This window comes from Blastocystis hominis (assembly GCF_000151665.1).
Source record: "Blastocystis hominis, Singapore isolate B (sub-type 7) whole genome shotgun sequence assembly, scaffold_6".
NCBI lineage: Eukaryota > Bigyra > Opalinata > Blastocystidae > Blastocystis > Blastocystis hominis.
Window position 1 is genome coordinate 679,918 of NW_013171865.1, and position 21,030 is coordinate 700,947.

Here is a 21,030-nt window from a genome sequence, read left to right on the forward strand (position 1 = left end):
TGCGGCTGGGGGTGCGGCTGGGGATGGAGGTGCGGCTGGGAGGGGAGAGGGAGCTGGACGGGGGGCTGGAGTTGCTGGGGAGAGGAAAGAGGGACGGGGTACTGGAGGGCGGAAGGATAGTAGGAAAGATCGACGGGAGATATGGGGGGAAAAGAGTCGACGAAGGGATAATAATTGGGATAGTAGTAGTAATCGTAGGGCTGAGGGGGGCGGTAGGATGGGTTCAGGAGATAAGAGTCGCGAGGCTGGTTCAGAATCTGTAGCAAGTAAAAGAACTGCTGAATTAAGTCATCGTGGCCTTGGAACAGCCCAACCACCTGGTCTTGATGTGGATATGATAAAAAAATACCTCTTTCATTGCACTATCATAATTCTTCCTGTTGTAGTAAAGATCCTGAATGATAGACGCAAATTGCTTTGGAATATCGGTGTTTGGAAATCGTTGATTCACAAGATTTAGATAGCTTGATATGTATTGTATGTTACACTGATTAGATCTACAACTCAGCGCTTTTTATAGACAACACAAGTTCATATTGTATGGATCGGTTGGAGGTCGTACAGAGGAATGGACAGTTTCAGACGGAGAGATGATCGACTCAAACCGCTCCAGTAGGTCCTTGTCGTTAACGAACAGCTGTCGTATTTGTTGCATGACCTTAGCTCTTTCGCCGTCTAAACATTGAGGTATTGTAGGGAAAGTACCTCTCTGGTATCTTAGAGAGTCGACCAGCTTCAAAAATTCCGAATGCTTCTGTCCTTTGTTTGAAAAGCGTTTCTTTATCTATTGTTCATTTGGTGAGCGTCAACGAGCACCTACATCTCCTAATAGTTGTACTACATCCCTGCTCTCATCATAATTCATTATTGAGAAAAAGTTTAAGAAACAGTAAGGAGTTATGTTTTATCCAGATATTATAGAATACAAACAAGCAAACAAACAAACAAACTATTTCAATAGACGCTGTTCTGAATATTACCGGCATATAACGCATTTGTACACAAAAGATCCTCAACAAAAAGAAAGTCTCCCAAAGTCGAGATTTCCAAAGCTGGTATCACGAAACGAAAGGTCCACCATAGAAAGCAATATCTACCACTTCTACTATCGACTTCTCTAGATGAGAGTGGCTGATCAGCGAAATTCATTCTCTGTTTCGATAAAAGGAGAGTGAAACATATCACTATTAGTCTCTATCATAGGCGAAGCGTTCCCAAATCTACACATGGAAAGAAATGAGTCAATTCAGTATTTCAGATGTGAGAATTTGGATGTGTGGTAGTATAGAAGTGTTGTAGCAATGTATGATATTATATTTGTGTGTGTTCCATCGTGTTGCATTGTGTTGATAAGAAGAAAAGTAGTGGAGTCAATCACTCTCTTTCTTTTGTGAATCCAATAAAGTCCTTTCCTTTCCTTTCTTCCACCCCTCTCCTCAAGTGTATTCAAACAAAGAAAACAACGCGATACTAAATTACATGCATATTGTCTGCAGAAACCCACCAGGCTCACTTAATCCACTTCTTCAATATGAGGACCGTCATCCTCCTCCGCAGGCTTGTAAGAAGAGCCCATGCCGCCAGTAGGCATACCTCCCGTGGGCATGCCACCGGGCATGCCACCGGGCATACCTCCAGGCATACCGCCAGCGCCAGCACCAGCCATCTTCGAGAAGATGGGCATGATGACGTTCTCCAGCTCCTTCTGCTTCTCCTCGTACTCCTCCTTCTCCGCATTGGGATGATCGTCGATCCAGGCCGAAGCCTCGTCGAGCTTCTTCTCGATCTCCTTCTTGTCCGCCTCCGCGAGCTTTCCGGCGATCGACTCATCGCGCAGCGAGTTGCGCACAGAGAACGTGTAGTTCTCCAGCTGGTTCTTGGCCTCGATACGGGACTTGTTGGCCTCGTCCTCCGCCTTGAACTTCTCGGCCTCCTGCACCATTCTCTCGATCTCGTCCGCGCTCAGACGGCCCTTCTCGTTCTTGATGGTGATCTTGTTCTCCTTTCCGGTGGACTTCTCCACGGCGGACACGTTCAGAATACCATCGGCATCGATATCGAAGGTCACCTCGATCTGAGGCACTCCGCGAGGCATCGGTGGGATTCCGTCCAGGTGGAACTTGCCCAGCAGGTTGTTGTCCTTCGTCATCGTTCGCTCTCCCTCGAACACCTGGATCAGCACGCCCGGCTGGTTATCGCTGTAGGTCGAGAAGATCTGCGACTTCTTCGTGGGAATGGTGGTGTTACGGGGAATCAGCACCGTCATCACGCCTCCGGCCGTCTCCAGACCCAGAGACAGAGGAGCCACATCCAGCAGCAGCAGGTCGTCCAGCTTGCTGCCCTGGCCCTTGCCGCTCAGCACGGCCGCCTGCACGGTCGCTCCGTAAGCCACAGCCTCATCGGGGTTGATGCTCTGGCAAAGCTCCTTGCCGTTGAAGAACTCCTGCAGCATCTTCTGCACCTTGGGAATACGCGAGGATCCTCCCACCAGCACCACCTCGTCCACCTGGCTCTTCGACAGCTTCGCGTCGCGCAGCACCTTCTCCACAGGAGTGATCGTCTTGCGGAAGAAGTCCATGTTCATCTCCTCGAAACGAGCACGCGTGATCTGGCTGTTGAAGTCGATTCCCTCGAACAGAGAATCGATCTCAATGCTAGCCTGCGTGCTGCTAGACAGAGTGCGCTTAGCACGCTCGCAAGCAGTACGCAGACGACGCAGAGCACGCTGCGAGGTCGAAATGTCCTTGTGGAACTTGCGCTTGAACTCCGTCATGAAGTACTCCACCATGCGGTTATCGAAATCCTCACCTCCCAAGTGAGTATCTCCAGCAGTCGCCTTCACCTCGAAAATTCCGTCCTCGATCGACAGCAGCGACACATCGAAGGTACCACCACCCAGATCGAAAATCAGAATGTTCTTCTCACCTCCCTTCTGGTCCAGACCGTAAGCAATAGCAGCGGCAGTGGGCTCGTTGATAATACGCATCACGTTCAGTCCAGCAATCGTTCCAGCATCCTTCGTAGCCTGACGCTGCGAATCGTTGAAGTAGGCAGGCACAGTAATCACAGCATTCTTCACCTCCTTGCCCAAATAAGACTCAGCAATCTGCTTCATCTTCGTCAGCACCATCGAAGAAATCTCCTCAGGAGAGAACTGCTTTCTCTCGCCCTTGTACTCCACCTCGATCACAGGCTTGCCCTCAGGACCTCTCTTCAGAGTGAAAGGCCAGTGCTTCATATCGCTCTGAACAGAGGCGTCGTCGAACTTACGACCAATCAGACGCTTCGCGTCGAACACAGTGTTGGTAGGGTTCATAGCCACCTGGTTCTTAGCAGCATCACCAATCAGACGCTCTGTATCAGTGAAAGCCACATAGGAAGGAGTGGTTCTCTGACCCTGGTCGTTGGCAATAATCTCCACCTTGTCGTTTTGCCAAACACCCACACAAGAATAGGTTGTACCCAAATCAATACCAACAGATTCACCAGTAAAAGTCTTGCTCATTCTTATTTGTACTAAGTTTTAAACCAAGTATAAAAAATTAATGACTAAACTAAATCCGAACGCTGCTTTTCCAAATCCTTCTAGAACCTTTCCAACTATTGGCTTTTCATTCCTTCTAGATTCTTCTATTCCCTCGAGCTATTTTGTCCAATTGCACCAATTTAGTGCCCTTCACGAACGCAATCCATTTCCTTCAAAATGGAAACGGTTCGGACAACCGGTTTTCATCAACTCAGTTTAGTCGTGGATACATCAAACAATAGAGTGGTGGAGTCGTGGAAAGCGGATTTGTATACCTTAAATCGCCGAAAATACACACCTCAGAATAATGGCGAATAACTGGCACATTTTTCTATCTTAATTTTATTCCAGACATTGAGCGTTCTCCAAAACGTTCGAAAAAATAGAAAATGGCCGAAATATGGAGTCAACCGTCCAGTTAGTATGTTTCATATTTGATTATCTATGCCCTTCGCCTTTGAATAATGTGGAATGGTGAAAATAGGTGTATTAGGTCATGTGGTACTGTTTGCGGTAAGCATGAGAATTTCGGAAATTATAACAGATAGAAGTCTTTGTACAGTGAAGTGGGATATGCACTTTGACATGGGGCACGTTGCGGGGCATTCTCGTGGTGAAAATGGTATGGATTTCTGACCTGACCATTTCCTTCTTTTTATGAATCTATTTAACGATACTTCAGATTCACTCTTCAAAGTCTTTTCAAACTATGCAGCGATTCTAGGAATAGAGGAAGTATTTTCACTACTCAGAGCAGTGAGCGTGTGACTGAGTGAACATAGCGGACGATAGATTGCTGGCCGTCGAGGTTCAAGAGGGGATTGAGACGTAGTGTGTGGCGTTAGAGAAGGATCGACGCGAGTATGTGGAAGTGTACGAACTGCGCCAAGAAGGAATCCGCTATGCTTGCGCCGTGGCCACGCACGAGCTGGAATACCACCGAACAAAGATCAATGCGCTGCGAATCTCGCCGGACGATCACTACATCGCTGTGGGCGACGCAGGTCGCGAAATCAAAGTGTGGGAGGTCGGGAGAGAGGAGCCCGTGATCACGCGCAAATGGCTGGCTCATCAGAGCACGGTGACGACGATCAGTTGGTCTCCGGAGGGAGATCGACTTGTCTCAGGATCGGTGGATGGACGCATCGTTGTGTGGAACATGAACGCGCCGAGAGAAATCCACGAACGACCCGGCCAACACCCGGAAGGCGTGTTCTGCGTGGAATGGACCGACAACAATGTGGTGTATTCGTGCGGAGATGATGCCTGCATCCGTGAAACACAACTGGTGATGTGGAATGTTTGTTTCAAAGATAATGTGACACTAATTGTAATCAGTAGTAGAAGCTGGATTCAATTCAATGACATACAATTGATCTATAAAGAACCACAAAAGTGTTCATGAATCGATTGATTAAGAGATTGCCCTCAACACAAACGCTTCTCCCCTTCTTTCCACTCTTCCAACAAACAAACAGAACTAATCATCTCGCGCTTTTTTCCATATACCAACCATTCATTTTCCTTTTTTTCTTTTCTTCGGCTCGGGACCTCTCGCTCTTTACAGCGGGATGTTTCCGTGCTTTCTCCAAGGATTGGTCATCTTCTTGGTCTGGAGGATCTCGAGGTCCTCGCAGAGTCTTCTTCGGGTCTCGGTGGGCTCGATGATGTCGTCGATGAATCCTCTCTGGGCGGCCATGAGCGGGTTGGCGAAGTTGTAGGCGTACTCGGCCTTGTTCTTCTGGAGATCCTTTCCTCGGAAAATGATCTTGACGGCTCCCTCGGCTCCCATGACGGCGATCTCTCCGTTGGGCCACGAGTAGTTGCTGTCTCCGCGCAGATGCTTCGAGGACATCACGCAGTACGCGCCTCCGTAGCTCTTGCGGGTGATGACGGTGACCTTGGGCACGGTCGCCTCCGCGTAGGCGTAGATCAGCTTGGCTCCCTCGCGGATGATTCCTCGGTGCTCCTGGTTCACGCCGGGCAGGAAGCCGGGCACGTCCACGAACGTCACCAGCGGGATGTTGAACGCGTCGCAGAAGCGCACGAACCGCGCGCCCTTCACCGAGGCGTTGATGTCCAGGCAGCCCGCCAGCTCCAGCGGCTGGTTCGCCACCACGCCCACCGTGCGGCCCTCCATGCGGGCGAAGCCCACCACGATGTTCTTCGCGAAGTCGGGCGACGTCTCGAAGAACTCCTGCTCGTCCACCACCAGCTTCACCAGCTTCTTCATGTCGTACGGCATGTTCGCGTCCTGCGGCACGATGTTCGCCAGCGCCGGCTCCGCGCGGCTCCGCGGGTCCGTGCACACGCGGCTCGGAACGCCGTCGCGGTTGTTCAGAGGCAGGTAGTCGTAGAACGTACGCATCGCGCGAAGCATCTCCACGTCGTTGTCGAACGCGCCCTGCGCCACGCCAGACTTCTTCGTGTGGATCGCAGCGCCGCCCAGCTCCTCCTGCGTCACTTCCTCCTGCGTCACCGTCTTCACCACGTCCGGACCCGTGATGAACATGTACGACGTGTCGCGCACCATGAAGATGAAATCCGTGATCGCAGGAGAGTACACAGCGCCTCCAGCGCACGGACCCATGATCAGAGAGATCTGCGGAATCACGCCCGACGACAGAGTGTTCCGCTTGAAGATCTCCGAGTAGCCAGCAAGAGAGTCGCAGCCCTCCTGGATACGAGCACCGCCGGAGTCGTTCAGACCGATCACCGGAGCACCCACGTCCATGGCCTTGTCCATCACCTTGCAGATCTTCTCAGCGTTCGTGCCAGACAGAGAACCTCCCAGCACAGTGAAGTCCTGAGCGAACAGGAACACCAGACGACCGTTGATCGTTCCGTGACCCGTCACAACACCATCGCCAGGGTAGTTCTGCTTCTCCATACCGAAATGCACGCAGCGGTGCGCCTTCAGCTGGTCGTACTCGCGGAACGAACCCTTATCCACCAGCAGCTCGATACGCTCGCGAGCAGTCAGCTTGCCACGCTTGTGCTGAGAATCAATGCGCTTCTCGCCTCCACCAATAAGGGCGCTGTGGCGAGCTTCAGCAAGTCTTTCAGTGAAAGGCTTCGTTAAATCAACAGCTCCGGCGAAACTGCGCTACACCATCACACTCACAGATTCAAAATCGTACAGCAAGAGTCACAGCACGCTTCGAAATCATAGAAGGAACAGATGCGAGCATTCTTTGGGAAAACCTAGAATGGGAGAATAATGGAGAAACGAGGGAAACTCGTATCAGTTGTCACAACAAACAATAAACAACGGATATAAAACTAGCAAATGGACGAAGTAGTCATGCTTATTCATGATGAACCTCTCTGCAAATGTCGTCATAATACATTTTCCTAACAAGCTTGTTTCTACACTTAACGACTCTTCCCAGTATTACTTGTGAACCCCTGAAATGATTTCCACTTCGCAGTAGTCTTCTTCCCTCAAGAGTTTCCTCAGTCTCACGTGTTCTCCCAAGAGAGGTCCGTTTACCACAATTGCTACACCTCCCTCTCTTGGAGTCGTAGTCTGCAACTCGTCCTTTCCGTCACACCCACAATCCACAACTACCTGGTCAATTTTGATCATCATGTTGCTATCGAGGAGTTTCACTTTTGCAGTGAACTCATCGACGAGATCTATAATTTCCGCTTTCTTTTTATATACTCTATATGACAAAACAGCGCCATCCCCACTTTCCATTAGCGAGTTTTTCGTTTAGAATCTTCACTTCCAGACCTTTTCGAATCCAGTTTTCTTTTCTCTGCTCCTTCAGCGTATAAACGAACTCGTTCGCCGAATCTCCACTGTCCAGCCTCGCTCGCTTGCTCTCAAAGGCCTCCGCAGAGCGATTCGCCGACGTTTTCTCCGACGATTCCTCGACACTGCTCTGTTTTCCTTCGAAAATGTCTTGAATAACTTCAGCCTTCTCTCCTTCTCTTGCTTCAGCCTTCTCTCCTTCCTTCTCTCCCTCCTTCTCTCCTTCTTTGGCTCCCAGAAGTCTCTCGAAATCGACGGTTTTATCCAGCTTCTCTTCCACGGGCTCTTCCTGCTTCGTTTCCAAGTCAAACGAAGGAATGATCACTCCGGACGACAGATCAACGTCGTCTGCTTGGGTGAAGTGTCTGGGAATGAGAGATGACCACAGAACGTACAGCTTGCTCTCGTCGAGAGTCTTCTCCATTCTCTCTTTTTCTTCTTCGAAATGCTTGAAGGTGCGGTCTTGGACGTCTTGATTCGCTCGAGCTCGGTCCAGCTCGCGCTGTTTTCGCATTCTTTCCTTTTCGTCTCTCTGGATATAGGTGATGTACCAGCCCTAAACGCTAATTCGGTTTCATCCAATGCTAACCCGTTCGGATTCCTCAATTTCGCAGATTCCATTACTCGCCAGTGTCTGAACAAATCCTGAGAGAGACGTCCAGCACGTTCCGTTCATGTGAACGTGGTTTTTGTCAGCAATATATTCATTGTATCTTTATTTAAATTCTATAAACGGCAAATACACTGTATTCGCGAAAACACGCTTGTTCGGATATCGAGTTCGTAAAATACTAACAAAGCCTCTTTCGAACTACATAGCAAAGTCACTAAAGAGTAGTACTGCACGCGAGTTCTGCCCAATGATCTTTCCAGAGTTTTGGGCAAACAACTTCATGTTTCGTAAGTGCGATTCCGATGCCAGATGACACTTCATTCCGTTTGCATCTCTGCATTGTTTTTGACACATCTGGCAGTACCATCTCAACTTCTGCAAGCCTTTGGACTATATTTAACTGATTCTCCTTGTAATAACCTTCATCCACTTGGCTACAGCCTTAGGAGACGATAAATCGGGCATAGAAAAAATCTCTCAAAGTAAAATTGATTTAACTGCAACAAATTAAAATATTTCAAACTCTTGTGCTAAACACTTTCAATTTCCAAGACTGCAGATATGTAAAACAAACACACTATAGTAGAAATATGCTCACCTCTAACAAACTCCTTACAGCAAAGGACGGCTTTCACCATTACCCTTCCGGACGCAACAAACGATCAATAAAACGATCACCTCCAAAGCCGTAACGCCACCCGCTCCAATGATGATATACAGTCCATAATTCGTCATAGCCTTCTTGGTAATTCCAAAACAGTTAGAGGCGTCATCTCTCTCACTGCATCCTCGCGTAATGCTGCTCGCTGAAATGAAGGGATCCTGGTAGTAGCGAACTTGGAACTTGAGCGTGGAATGCTCGCCCGCTTCGTAGTACAGCGGCTCCCAGGAGTTCGAGAACTCGCAGCCAATCTCTCCCTCATTCATATAGAGCGACCAAGCAGGAGGATTATCCAAAACGAAGGTAGTCTCGTTGTCATGAACTCGGAAGCAAATCCGGGAAAGAGTGCCCTGGGTCGAAGAAGTTGCAATGGTGTCGTTCATCACAACATTGGCATCGTGAACCAATTTGAGAGACAGCTTGCTCTCACCTTTAGGAACTGGCACTTCAACTTCAAAGTAGACTACGTCGCAACTAACACAGCCACCATCTGGGTCGCCCTCGAGATTACATTTGTCACCGGCAGGATGAATTCCATCTGGTTTTACAACAATCTCCTCCAAGGGATAGTCGTCGTCGTTTACGTAAAGTGTAAAGTTGTTTCCCTCGAACAGCTCTTTTCCATTCTTGAGCCAGGAGTTTGCACGGTTGTTGAATCTACAAAGTCAACGAACTGACAGATTAAGACTCGGTGATATCGCTGGTTCGTCTGTTCGGAGAGAAATAAAGAGCTGTGCCAATCACCAGGCAAAAAGGGAAGAGCCACAAAACAAAACAAAGTATGCAGCCACACAAAGAGCGATTCTTCTTTTGGTCATCCTCTATAGAAGTCGATATAATACTGGACATGATACTGCAAGATTATGTAAAGAACATAGATCAAGACAACTTTCGTGAGGATGCTCAAGTCTCGTAAATCAATTCCGTTTTCAGGACTGTATAGTGCAGTGGCTAACACGCTCGCCTGACACGCGAGAGATCCCGAGTTCGAGCCTCGGTATAGTCATTTTTCCACTTTTATTCACATTTTCCACTCAAGTTTTTTGAGCTTTTTCTGTGAATCGATGTTGAGCGCACTTCTGATGCCTGTGGTGTTTTTGTTCTCTGGTGTACTTGATACACTTTGCACCCAGCAACTTGTGTACCAGGGTGCTTCTGGTAGCTTTGTTACGCTTGCTTTACTCTAGATATGCGTTCTATGTTTAGCATTTTTTCGTACTATTTTGCACAAGCGTTAATTGGCATAACACCTATTAAGTTCAGTGATGAAGTGTATTTTGTATGGGAAAGGAGTCATGAGTAGTGGTGTTATCACAGTCGTCGATTTAGAAAGTTCAGGTTCATTAGAGAACGAAGTAGATAAGCATATTCAAGTAGCGAGTATGAAATATGGAAAAGACGGTGATAATACATAGAAAATATGAAAAAGTTGAAAATGCTCTATGTGTTATCAGCCCTTCTGGACATTGCAGGATACGTGATTCGAACAATTGGGTAACTGCCACACACTATTCATTGAAAAATAGAATGGTGTATTGTGGGAGCGGTCTTTTCCAAGTGGCATTCAGTTCGGTGGCCATTTTCAGTGCGATTTATTCTCATTTTCTTTTGAAAACCTACATTTCCAACATGCAATGGCTCGGTATTTTAGTTGTCACTTTTGGTCTCTGCATCTCTCCTCTCTCGGGAAGCACTGTTACAGGCTCTCCCTACATCGGCATTTGCTTAACTCTCTTAGGAGCCCAATTCTACGCGTTGAGCTACATCGTGAATGAAATGATCTTAGTCCGTGTTTCAATCCTCTCTCTCACTCACAGCGAATCCCCGGCAATAAAGGAAGCAAAGAAATCTGCAAGAACGTGGGGCTGCTTAATACCTTCTTGTGTCTTCTCGTGATTCTGTTGGACACAAGTGGATTGCGTCCCTTCTTTCACTCACTTCTAGTTCCCAATCGCGAGCAACTCGTTTTTTCTCCTCTCCGAGCGCGCCACGCCACGCTCCAAGTAGTTTTTGCGCCTTCTCTCTCAGCTAGGAAGTGCTGATCTCCACTGCTGTGTATATTGGGTCCCATACGCTGCACTCCTATGCTCTGTATTCGGTGCAGGGAATTCTGGGAGCGATTTGGACGGGGTTGTTGCAGTGTATTCGGGCGTGCATTGTGTTCATCGTATCCAGCTATCTTTATTGCTCGTAGAGGTCGGGAGAGTGTTTGATTTAGGGAGGATCCGAACCAGTGCTTGACTTACAGCAAGATTGTGGCGACCATTATCGTTACTACTGGAATTATCATTTTTACAATGGGGAAACAGAGAGTTGCGAGCCACTTACTTTCCGATAGTGGAACGGAGAATCAATGGTTTGTTTGTTGGACAATGAGCACTTTTTGGTTCACTTTTACATTTAGTGATGATAGTTGAGTTTCGTGTCCCGTTACCCTTTTGTTTGGATAACCCCATGATTGGTTACCGATATATGAACTTGAAAGCTTGCGAAAGTGCTACTGGAGGTGGCGAAGGAGTAGAATGGCTCGTTGAAGAGAAGTATTTTAATAATTCATGTATTTATATAGTTATGACAATACTGATGGTCATCTTGTGTGCGATATTGATGGGTTTTCGATTCCCCGAAACAAGGGAGTTTACACGCTTAAGCAGTAATTGAATATTGCGAGTTTTGATGTAGTTATTTGATCACCTCTAAATTACCTTCCTGGTTAGTAAAATTACTTCCTTCCGGTATTTCATTTTTATCTCGATATTTATCTCATTCCTAGACTCGATATTCTTGGAAGAGAAAGCTTGGATTTCCTCGGAGTACCGCTTTGCCATCATCACATTCGGATGTATTAGCAAAAAGAGGTTTCAAATCGTTTTGGAGATGAAATACGTGAATCAAGACCGAGTAGTGTATGCGATTTCTTTATACTGTGAAGGGAACCATTGAGAACATCTTCAATTTATCGGAAGAGCAGCTGAAGTCTAGAACCGTGCAGCATTATGATGTATGTGATGCTTATAAGTCAGAAATCATACCGGATAATGAGGTTTTTAAATACACTTTTTATTTCCAATCTTTAGAATATTTGCAAGTTCTCTTCCCAGCACATTAGTGGATCTCCTCTTAGTCCTGGCTGGTGGAGAAATCGACGTTTTCTTTTCTTTCATTGCTTTTAGTTCTTAGCTCTCAATACCATGTGCTGCCAATACTGGCTTCTTCATATTAAGTAGTCGAAACGATTGAGTAGTAACTAGTTTTCACTTTTTTGGGCTCCAACAACTTGGTGAAACCCTTATTTTTCGAAATCAGTGTTACATGAATCGGTAGTATCGGATCCAGCGATTAATATAAGACAAACCGAGAGACAGATGCTCACTATGATCGATTCGTGGATTCATTTGTCGGAAGAAGACATCTACCGACTGGAGCTCGAAGGCATGGACGAGTTGAAGAATAAGATGAAGTCATCTGAGCGCTCCATGGCATACACTTCTGGAATATAGTAGTTTGTTTGTTGTCAAAGTTTCTCTTATCAATGGTTGAAGAAGAGAGTCCAAAGGCGAGTAAACAAGACGAGAACGCTTCCGACTCCCAAGAAGATTCAAACAAAGAGAAGAGTGTGGATGTGTCTGTGGAAACGGAATGTAACACTCCTAAAAGAGAAACGGCGCCGCTAAAACGAACCAGAGGTGAATCATCGGTGACTATTGTTGATTTGGTGAAATCCCCAAAAAGACGGAAGCAATCCATTGGAAGTACTCCGTTTTCTCGTAATTAGTATTTTGGCAATAAGATATAGCTTCGAGAACTCCCATTAACGGAAGTGTGCTGGATATGCAAATTGGAAAGCGTCCAGCGAATTCCCCTCTCCCGTCACCTAAGCCGATCGCTTTAGTCACTCCCCCTCAATCCCCGTTGCGGCGTTTAGTGAAACGAGCCAACGATCTGATTCAAAATACGAATTCGTGCGAAATTCTCTCTTCTCCAGGCCATTCCAAGAGTGTTAGTACTGCTAGTCTGACCTCTCCACTGAAACCTATGTTATCATCTTCAAATTCTCGCACCATGATTGTCTGACTCTAAGAAATGCATAAGGATTAGGATTTTGTTAAAACAGGAAACTTAGTAACGAGTTTCTCAGAACAGCTGCTTCACCCAGAGTCATCTCCAAGTCCTACAAAAGGTCGTGTTCTTTTTCCAGATTAGAGAGTGTTTGTTTCAATTAAGGGGTCGCCTACTCATTGGGTTGAACCCATTTTGTAACAAGTGTTATGATAGTTTCCCAGGGTTCATTTGCTTGGAGAGCTCGTAGTGTACAGGAAGAATTATCAAGTTTTGCGTATATTTGTAAGAGACATCAAATAGAGAAAAAGTGATTTAAGACTATTACCAATAGTTTTAGACAGTCAAGTGAATGAAATCACCTGCACTTCTAGTTTCTTTGCAATCCTGGTGGATATGATGTGCTCATTTGAAATTTGTTCTTACAATGAAAGACGTATTCCTTTTTAATTACTTTCATGGGATAACCCATTCCAACGTCCAGATCGATTTATATAAAATATGTATACAATATATATTGAATGATCTCTCAACAGTGATAATGGAGTGAATGTTCTTCAGATATAATGACAGAACGTTCTTTCGATGCAGGCTCTCATATCCGATACTATTGAAACTTCAACAAAGATTAGAAATACAGAATTGAAAGTTATGTGTCAAATACTCAATGGTCATTTTTTCATATTTACAATGAACAACAATTTTGAAAGTACATATTATTATGCAGCTTACTAATATAGGTGAAACAGAGCTAATTAATGAATTAGAAGAATTGAGAAAAGAAGGATCGCAGGTTACTGGTTTGACGATACCATCGAGCAGCTATAACAGCCTGAATACAGTTATCATAATCCATTTCGACATGCTGCAAACTATTGTGATCGGGAATGATTCTTTCGGATCCGTGAAAACCTTCAAAATCGATGGATTGAATCGATTGAAAACTATCAGAATCGGAATCAATTCATTTACCAAGATCAAGAATTGGTATGGCAATGATGAGTCAAAGTCATTTCACATATTGAATTGTGAATCATTGGAATCCATTCAAATCGGTGAATATAGTTTCAGTGATTTTGCTGGCGACTTTGAATTGAAAAATCTACCCCGCTTACAAGATATCAAAATTGGGTCATTAGGAGGTACATCAAATAATTTCTATGGATGTTCCTTTGTGATACAAGGTATTAATCTGCTATTGCATATTGAAATTGTTTAGATCTACCAAATTTACAATCTATTTTTTTAGGCAGATTTGTGTTCTGTGAATCCTTATCAACTATAATTGAGAGTATCAGATGATCTGTAAAAAATGATTGCTATAGATCTTCCATCATTAAAATCCATTCATCTAGGAAAGTATGCACTTTTTGGAAGAGAAAGAGATGATGATTCATGTTCCTTGACAATGCGAAGTACGCGTGAAATGATTCGAAATGATTGAATTAACACGTAGATCTTCCAAATCTGATAGAAATTACTAATCATAGAAGAGGAACCAACTTTGTTCATCCTCGCTCATTATTACTCGAAGGTAGTTAAAGAAAATAAATATTGATTCCATGTAGATATTCCTAATCTTGAAAATGTGACACTATCTGATTCATTCAAATATGTTACAACAGCGGTTGTATATAGTATTTTTTTGGTTCCATCTCCGAATCTAGATGTTTCTGAAATGCTCTTTCCAGAAGTCAACTATTTCTATTTCATTCAATCAATGGATTCTTCTATATCCTCAATTCACATTCCCAACTGGACTTGTAATGATATCAATTATACAGTATTTGATTTCTCGCGGTTTACTCTTGTGGAATCTATCGAAATCGACAATGATTGTTTTGGATGCGTGCAAACATTCCAAATCGATGGATTGAATCGATTGAAAACTATTAAAATCGGAAACAATTCGTTTACCAAGAAAAAGAATGATTGGGGAAATGACACATCGAAATCAGTCCACATTTTGAATTGTGAATCATTAGAATCGATTGAAATTGGTGAGTATAGTTTCAGTGATTTTGCTGGGGAATTTGAATTGAAGAATCTACCACAATTACAGTCGATTCAAATTGGTACAATCGAGAGTGATTCGCTCAATTTTTGCTATAGTTCGTTTATGATTCGAGGTATTGATACGCTATTAAACATGGATAATAACTAGATCTTCCAAATTTACAATCCATTACATTAGGTGATGGTGCATTCTCTTGTTCCCTATCAACAATAATCGAAAGTATTGAATGAATTCGAATGAAATGATTATTATAGATCTTCCATCATTACAATCCATTCAACTAGGAAACAGTGCACTTCGTGGAAAAAAAGATGCATCATGCTCACTCATAATGCGAAGTAGGCGTGAAATGATTCCAGATAATTGAATTAATACGTAGATCTTCCAAATCTAACATCTATAATTAATTCTGAAGGCAATAGTTTTGTGAATCATCGTTCATTGACATTTGAAAGTAATTTGAAGTAATGGGTCATTTGATGATATTTAGATATTCCAAATATTCAAATCATTGATCTTCCTGATTTATTCTCAAATGTTCAGTCGAAGTCGATATCGAGTTATTTTTTGTGTGACATGGTTATTTTCATAGATGTTAGTACTCAATTGAAAAATGTAATTCCACTATTAATAAACGATCTCCGTTATATTGACAAGCAGATAGAGTCAATAATCATTCCGAATAATAGCTGTAATAGTTCTGAACAAACAATAATAAATTTCAATGGATTTTTACTAGTAAAATCCATTGAAATTGGAGATAATTGTTTTGGATCAGTCAGTACTTTCAGAATCGACAGATTGAGTCAATTAAGAAGTCTAAAAATAGGAAAAAACTCGTTTACTCAGAAAAAGAATTGGTATGGAAATGTCAAAACGAAGTCATATTACATACTAAACTGTTCATCATTGGAATCGATTGAAATAGGTCAGTATAGTTTCAGTGATTATGCTGGAGACTTTAAGTTGGAGAATCTGCCACAATTACAATCCATTCAAATTGGTAAAATTGGAATTGATTCTTGTAATTTCTACTCTAGTTCACTTAGACTTCAAAGTATGAATTTGATATTGAACATATTTTTATTATTATTAGATCTTCCAAATCTGCAGTCCATCACATTAGGAAACAATGCATTCCGAGAATCACTATCAACAATAATCGAAAGTACTGAATGATTTCAAATGAAATGATTACTATAGATCTTCCATCACTGCAATCTATTCAGTTAGGACATGCCGCTATTGATGGAAGAGATAATAATTATACTTGCTCATTAAAAATGCGAAGTAGGCGTGAAATAATAAAAAAAGTTAAAAAAAGACCTTCCAAATCTAACATTCATCATTAATTCTGAAGGATGTAGTTTCAATGAAGTTCGTAATGTCATTTTTCAAAGTAGATATTTATATAGCAATTCATTCATAATTTGAATAGATATGCCTACTATTGAAATAGTTGATTTGCCTAATTCATTCCACAGTGTAGTGGAATATGAAACTACACGTATTTATATGTGCGATTTTAAACATAGACTGTTCAGAGCTTCTTGTGCAGTTATTACCAACTTGGTATCGTTTTAATATTAATACGATCAAGTATTCTATTTCATCGATAACACTTCCTGATTGGATTCTTAATAATTATAGGTATAAGGTTTTTGATTTCTCTCGATTTGCTATGTTACGATTTCTCTCCATAGGAGATGATAGTTTTGGCAACGTGAATACATTCAAAATCGATGGATTGAAGTTACTTTGTCGCCTGAAAATCGGTAAAAACTCATTTACGCAAGTCAAAGGGGACCCTCAATACTTCTATTACAACGAATCGAAATCATTCCACATATTGAATTGTGAATCATTAGAATCGATTGAAATTGGTGAGTATAGTTTCAGTGATTTTGCTGGGGAATTTGAATTGAAGAATCTACCACAATTACAGTCGATTCAAATTGGCACAATTGGAAGTAAATCAAGCAATTTTTGCTATAGTTCGTTTATGATTCGAGGTATTGATACGCTATTAAACATGGATAATAACTAGATCTTCCAAATTTACAATCTATCATTTTAGGAAACAATGTATTCCGAGAATCATTATCAACAATAATCGAAAGTATTGAATGAATGTGAATGAAATGATTATTATAGATCTTCCATCATTACAATCCATTCAACTAGGAAACAGTGCACTTCGTGGAAAAAAAGATGCATCATGCTCACTCATAATGCGAAGTATGAATGAAATGATTCCAGATAATTGAATTAATACGTAGATCTTCCAAATCTAACATCTATAATGAATACTGAAGGCAATAGTTTTGTGAATCATCGTTCATTGACATTTGAAAGTAATTTAAAGTAATGGGTCATTTGATGATATCTAGATATTCCAAATATTCGTAATATTGATCTCCGTGATTCATTCCGCAACGTTAAATCAAAATCTGTATCATGTAAAATCTAATTGAATTGCTTTCACTTATAGCAGACAGTGTTCCTATCTTTTTTGTTCTCTTTTTGAATGAAAACTTAAGCCTCATAGAATGATTCGATTGATTCTACTATCAATTTAGAGTAGTGAGTGCTAATATTGCTGGATTCTTTGTTGTGAGTATACACTTTGATCAATTCTGTTTATTGCTCCTCATTAGGAACATCGATTATTCTGCATAAATGAACAACCTTTTGTGCTATAACCCAAGCATTATTCATACTTGCCACATGTATTACAGAAATACATAGATTTGAAATTGATAATGCCTTCCTATCCGAATGCCCAAAATTCTGGAATTCCAATAATACTGGGATGGATTCTTTCTCATAAGTTCGCACTCTTTTGCTTATTCGTAAAATCATTATTAATTGTTATCACTACATGATTTCGCTTTATGGAGGTTTAGGTTCTGGAAAAGCATTCTTCGGAACTACTGGGAAATCATTAATTTCCAAACTCCAAAAGAAGGGAAAACATCTAAATAGAGATATTAAGGGTACCAATTGATTATGCTGCCTGATTATTCAAGGCATCCAGAATATGTTACAACAAAGTGCACAGAAGCTCTCCAGATTGTAGTAAAATAGATCCATACTATGATATTTCATAGAGGGTGGATGGTGGAATCAAATCAAGGGAATAGTCATGTAATATTAAAGCGTGAACTTTCAGAAAGTGAGGGGATCTCTATTCTCGTGGTAGCAGATGAAAGGAATGATTTTGTCCACCTTGATGAGGGAATTGATTTTTACACGCTTCACTGTTTCCACAATATTGGGATACAACACTCTTTGATTCGAAAGCAGTTGGTATATACTATATCCTATTTACTCAATTGATTTTGGTTGTTTTTGTTTCTTAACAGGAGTGTGGAGTTTGCTCCTCTGACTATTCCTTAGTACCACTCCATCTGGATGGAGCTGTGAATGTGGCTCTGGGTGCAGATCCTTATTCTGCTGCATTGCAAAGAAAGTCGTACACGGGTCGTCCCTCAGTGTTTATTTCAAATGCCATTTGTGACGGGTTTGGCTGGTGTTCAGATGTGATTCTAGAATTGTAGAGACTCTCAAAGCGAATGGAATGACTCCAGAAATGCTACGAATACATATCCTTTCACTTTGACCATCTTTTCCTTCACATCCACTGTTTCGTTTTCTTTCTCTTAAGCAAAAAAGTGAAAGAGCAACATGGTTTGCTCATTTTTTGTAGATTCTTCTTCTTTGTCTGTTGTTTGTCACAAACATTTTTCTCCTATTTTCAATTGCTCACTGCTAAATCCTTCCTGCTAGAACACTTTTTTGTACGTTTTGATTTACCATCTTTTTCGGAGAGTTCCCTGTTTCTCCGTTTCACGATTGTCTCAGACTACCAGTCAATCAAGTCGTAATAAATATGCAAAGATCTCCTTGCCCATACCGCATTATCGATGATACTGGAAGCACCTTTATCATTGGTAGTCACTGATTTAGCAAGATTACCTGTAGGAACTACCCTGGGTACGGGTTGGTATGCTCTAAAGGGCTTCAGAAACTCTCCCAGTGGTTCTCATATGCAAGGTATACTATATTCTGTAAAGACGCGTGTCCCTAAACTAGGAGGTTTACTCTTGTTTTCTTTCTCTTATGTGACTAGGAGCGTTTGCAATTTGGGGTTTTTGGTATTCTGCTTTTGATTGTCTCTTCAGTCATCTTCGCCACCGAGAAGACATGTGGAACTCTGTCCTTGCTGGAGGTCTTTCTGCCAGTATTCTTGTGTTACGATCCGGAGTGAAAACTGTTGCTTGGTCCTTCGTCAGTGGAGCTGCTCTCTTAGGCATGATTGAAGGAGCTATGATTCTATTAAGTAACTCTATGAACAAACGGATTAACAAGGTGATGATGGAGCAAGCAGGAGTGGATAGTAATGGTGTGCTGTATGAGTTATTTGTAGCTTTTGCGTCTCTTGCGGCACCTCGTACAAAACCAAGAGATGCTGTTCGTCTTCAAGACAGTTATAGTGAAACTCCGTCTATTGACTAAGATGGGAGACGTGAAGTTTGGGGTCCATTTCTTTGCTATGTACGTTTGTTTGTTTGTTTGATCAACTTTTTTTGTGGGTATACGAGATCAACTGGGAAGTGCATTTGTGGAAGTACTTTGTTCTATATATATATAGATGGAGTTAATAACTTCTGTACGAGATTCAACTTAACTCCACATTGAAACGCCTATTACGTCACTTTTTTAAAATCTGTTTTTAAAGTAAGATGATTTTCTTTTGATTGATGGGACGTTGCTGAGTTCGTTTCTCAACGTGAATTTAGTTTGTACTCATGGCTGAGCAAGTTCAACAACCCACGTTCCCTGACCTTTCTGGTGGTATTGACTATACAAAATACACCGTGGAGGGTAGGAGTGGTCCGTTTTACGTGAGAATGTAGATCCCGAGAATACCCGAGGAGGAGAGATTGCTGGTGAGCCCTACGTGCAGCCAAGTCTCTTCATGCACATTTTGAAATCTCTCAAGCCTGGTAGAAAAGAAGACAGCTTCTGAAGGTTAGGGCAGGACTTGACTCGAGTACTGATTCCTGTGTTTTTCCTTGCTCCTCGATCTTTGTTGGAGCATTTGGGCGATATGTTGATGCACGTTGATTTGCTGGACGCCCCTGAGTACTCTCATTTCATCATTGTGCATAATCTCATGTGTAGAGTCCAGGGTGACGATCCATACAAGCGTTTCATGTGCATCTTAAAATGGTACCTCTCCAGCTGGCACTACAAAACTCATGTACGTTTTTCTCTGCTCTCTCCATCCTCCTCTCACCGTGCAGGGTTGCAAGAAGCCCTACAACCCCATCATCGGCGAGACCTTTTCCTGCATCGTGGACACGGGCGCCAGCCGCGTGAGCTACGTGGCCGAGCAGGTGAGCCACCACCCGCCCGTGTCCGCGTTCTACCTGGAGAACCAGAAGCAGGGCTACTGCGCGAACGGGTACATCTGGACCAAGTCGCACTTCACGGGGAACAGCGCCTGCGGCTCCATGCTGGGCAACATCGAGGTCTTTTTCCCGCGGTTCGGCGAAGTCGTAGTCCCTCTCTCTCCCCCCCACGGAATAGTATTCCACGATGATCCCCGCGTTCGCAGGGACGGGTCTGTTCATCGGCACGCTGCGCATGCAGCTCATCGACAAGCTTTCTCTCCACTGCGCGCAGACCGGCTTCAAGGCCGACATCGAATTCCATGGAAAACCGCTCTTCGGCGGCGACTACAACCGCGTCACCGCGGTTATCTACCACAACGGCACACCCATCCACCGCCTCCGCGGTCACTGGGACTCCGCCTTCTACCTCGCCGGTCCCGCGGGGGAGAACGTATTACCGCGGGGAGGTTTGCATTCTAGGAGGAACTCTTCCTCGACGTGACGAAACTCCCCGTGCTGCCGAAGAAAGTGCTGGAAATCCCGCGGCAAGGCCCCTTCGAATCGAGGAAACTGTGGAACTCGGTCACGTGCGCGATCCGACGGCCGGAAGGACCCGACTGGAAGACGGTGGAAAAGGAGAAGACGCGGCTGGGTGGATTCCCGCGGGGAAACTGACGAGTAGAGGACGCGCAGCGGAAACTGCCGTGCCAGCAGAAGCACGAGAGCCCCGAGTACCGTCCGTGGACGCAGAAATTGTTCGTGAAGGTGCCGCATAATGGAGTGGGGAAGATGGAAACGGGGTACAGATTCAAATGGTTTGATCTGGACATGGTGAAGCCGGATGCGCCGTACCGAGACTTTTTGGCCTTGTCGAGGAATGCGAAGGATGAGCGTGTGGATGTGGAGCCTTTTAGTGCATAAAGTGGGTTTGTTTACGTTTTTTGGAATGTTTGTTGGAGAGGATATGGAACCGCGGTTAGTCGCAAATTAACCGT

At 43.6% G+C, this 21,030-nt stretch overlaps 10 protein-coding genes; 6 read left to right on the forward strand and 4 right to left on the reverse strand.

Annotated features, from left to right (window-relative positions):
* Positions 1–1,461: 1,461 nt before the first annotated feature.
* On the reverse strand, positions 1,462–3,505 carry GSBLH_T00004358001 (uncharacterized protein; the record flags this gene model as incomplete). XM_013043241.1 is given in 2 exon segments in its annotated part: positions 1,462–1,632; positions 1,645–3,505. 2 exon segments carry the CDS (start codon positions 3,503–3,505, stop codon positions 1,514–1,516), a joined length of 1,980 nt encoding a protein of 659 aa, XP_012898695.1. The 3' UTR covers positions 1,462–1,513.
* A 923-nt stretch (positions 3,506–4,428) lies between these two features.
* On the forward strand, positions 4,429–4,821 carry GSBLH_T00004359001 (uncharacterized protein; the record flags this gene model as incomplete). XM_013043242.1 has 1 exon in its annotated part: positions 4,429–4,821. One exon carries the CDS (start codon positions 4,429–4,431, stop codon positions 4,573–4,575), a length of 147 nt encoding a protein of 48 aa, XP_012898696.1. The 3' UTR covers positions 4,576–4,821.
* A 226-nt stretch (positions 4,822–5,047) lies between these two features.
* Positions 5,048–6,734, reverse strand: GSBLH_T00004360001 (Propionyl-CoA carboxylase subunit ?). XM_013043243.1 has 2 exons: positions 6,667–6,734; positions 5,048–6,632 (listed from the first exon to the last, which is right to left on the reverse strand). The coding sequence occupies exons 1-2, from the start codon at positions 6,694–6,696 to the stop codon at positions 5,088–5,090; spliced, it is 1,575 nt and encodes a 524-aa protein (XP_012898697.1). The 5' UTR covers positions 6,697–6,734; the 3' UTR covers positions 5,048–5,087.
* Positions 6,735–7,194: 460 nt separating this feature from the next.
* On the reverse strand, positions 7,195–8,291 carry GSBLH_T00004361001 (uncharacterized protein; the record flags this gene model as incomplete). XM_013043244.1 has 5 exons in its annotated part: positions 8,128–8,291; positions 8,030–8,097; positions 7,876–7,999; positions 7,682–7,842; positions 7,195–7,651 (listed from the first exon to the last, which is right to left on the reverse strand). The coding sequence occupies exons 1-5, from the start codon at positions 8,251–8,253 to the stop codon at positions 7,195–7,197; spliced, it is 936 nt and encodes a 311-aa protein (XP_012898698.1). The 5' UTR covers positions 8,254–8,291.
* A 186-nt stretch (positions 8,292–8,477) lies between these two features.
* GSBLH_T00004362001 (uncharacterized protein) lies at positions 8,478–9,409 on the reverse strand (the record flags this gene model as incomplete). XM_013043245.1 has 2 exons in its annotated part: positions 8,478–9,217; positions 9,249–9,409. The coding sequence occupies 2 exons, from the start codon at positions 9,407–9,409 to the stop codon at positions 8,512–8,514; spliced, it is 867 nt and encodes a 288-aa protein (XP_012898699.1). The 3' UTR covers positions 8,478–8,511.
* Positions 9,410–9,597: 188 nt separating this feature from the next.
* On the forward strand, positions 9,598–12,060 carry GSBLH_T00004363001 (uncharacterized protein; the record flags this gene model as incomplete). XM_013043246.1 has 18 exons in its annotated part: positions 9,598–9,718; positions 9,748–9,832; positions 9,864–9,940; positions 9,976–10,054; positions 10,087–10,345; positions 10,378–10,471; positions 10,505–10,563; positions 10,593–10,750; positions 10,779–10,924; positions 10,965–11,100; positions 11,130–11,213; positions 11,243–11,295; positions 11,334–11,461; positions 11,493–11,603; positions 11,638–11,707; positions 11,741–11,783; positions 11,812–11,880; positions 11,910–12,060. The coding sequence occupies exons 1-18, from the start codon at positions 9,643–9,645 to the stop codon at positions 12,058–12,060; spliced, it is 1,878 nt and encodes a 625-aa protein (XP_012898700.1). The 5' UTR covers positions 9,598–9,642.
* Positions 12,061–12,092: 32 nt separating this feature from the next.
* On the forward strand, positions 12,093–12,763 carry GSBLH_T00004364001 (uncharacterized protein; the record flags this gene model as incomplete). Its single annotated transcript, XM_013043247.1, has 3 exons — positions 12,093–12,327; positions 12,357–12,628; positions 12,659–12,763. 3 exons carry the CDS (start codon positions 12,093–12,095, stop codon positions 12,761–12,763), a joined length of 612 nt encoding a protein of 203 aa, XP_012898701.1.
* Positions 12,764–13,481: 718 nt separating this feature from the next.
* Positions 13,482–13,838, forward strand: GSBLH_T00004365001 (uncharacterized protein; the record flags this gene model as incomplete). Its single annotated transcript, XM_013043248.1, has 1 exon — positions 13,482–13,838. One exon carries the CDS (start codon positions 13,482–13,484, stop codon positions 13,836–13,838), a length of 357 nt encoding a protein of 118 aa, XP_012898702.1.
* Positions 13,839–18,513: 4,675 nt separating this feature from the next.
* On the forward strand, positions 18,514–19,200 carry GSBLH_T00004366001 (Tim17). XM_013043249.1 has 4 exons: positions 18,514–18,589; positions 18,621–18,734; positions 18,769–19,035; positions 19,066–19,200. The coding sequence occupies exons 1-4, from the start codon at positions 18,529–18,531 to the stop codon at positions 19,152–19,154; spliced, it is 531 nt and encodes a 176-aa protein (XP_012898703.1). The 5' UTR covers positions 18,514–18,528; the 3' UTR covers positions 19,155–19,200.
* A 247-nt stretch (positions 19,201–19,447) lies between these two features.
* On the forward strand, positions 19,448–20,978 carry GSBLH_T00004367001 (uncharacterized protein; the record flags this gene model as incomplete). XM_013043250.1 has 8 exons in its annotated part: positions 19,448–19,523; positions 19,556–19,645; positions 19,676–19,784; positions 19,824–19,902; positions 19,946–20,200; positions 20,232–20,486; positions 20,516–20,687; positions 20,718–20,978. The coding sequence occupies 8 exons, from the start codon at positions 19,448–19,450 to the stop codon at positions 20,954–20,956; spliced, it is 1,275 nt and encodes a 424-aa protein (XP_012898704.1). The 3' UTR covers positions 20,957–20,978.
* Positions 20,979–21,030: the final 52 nt, after the last annotated feature.

Coding starts and splice junctions, on each gene's coding strand:
- GSBLH_T00004360001 (XM_013043243.1), bottom strand. CDS start 6,696: ATGATTTCGAAGCGTGCTGTGACTCTTGCT. Junction 6,633..6,666: donor AGCGTGCTGTGACTCTTGCT/GTACGATTTTGA, acceptor GTGATGGTGTAG/CGCAGTTTCGCCGGAGCTGT.
- GSBLH_T00004366001 (XM_013043249.1), top strand. CDS start 18,529: ATGCAAAGATCTCCTTGCCCATACCGCATTATCGATGATACTGGAAGC. Junction 18,735..18,768: donor GCGTGTCCCTAAACTAGGAG/GTTTACTCTTGT, acceptor TTATGTGACTAG/GAGCGTTTGCAATTTGGGGT. Junction 19,036..19,065: donor GGAGCAAGCAGGAGTGGATA/GTAATGGTGTGC, acceptor AGTTATTTGTAG/CTTTTGCGTCTCTTGCGGCA.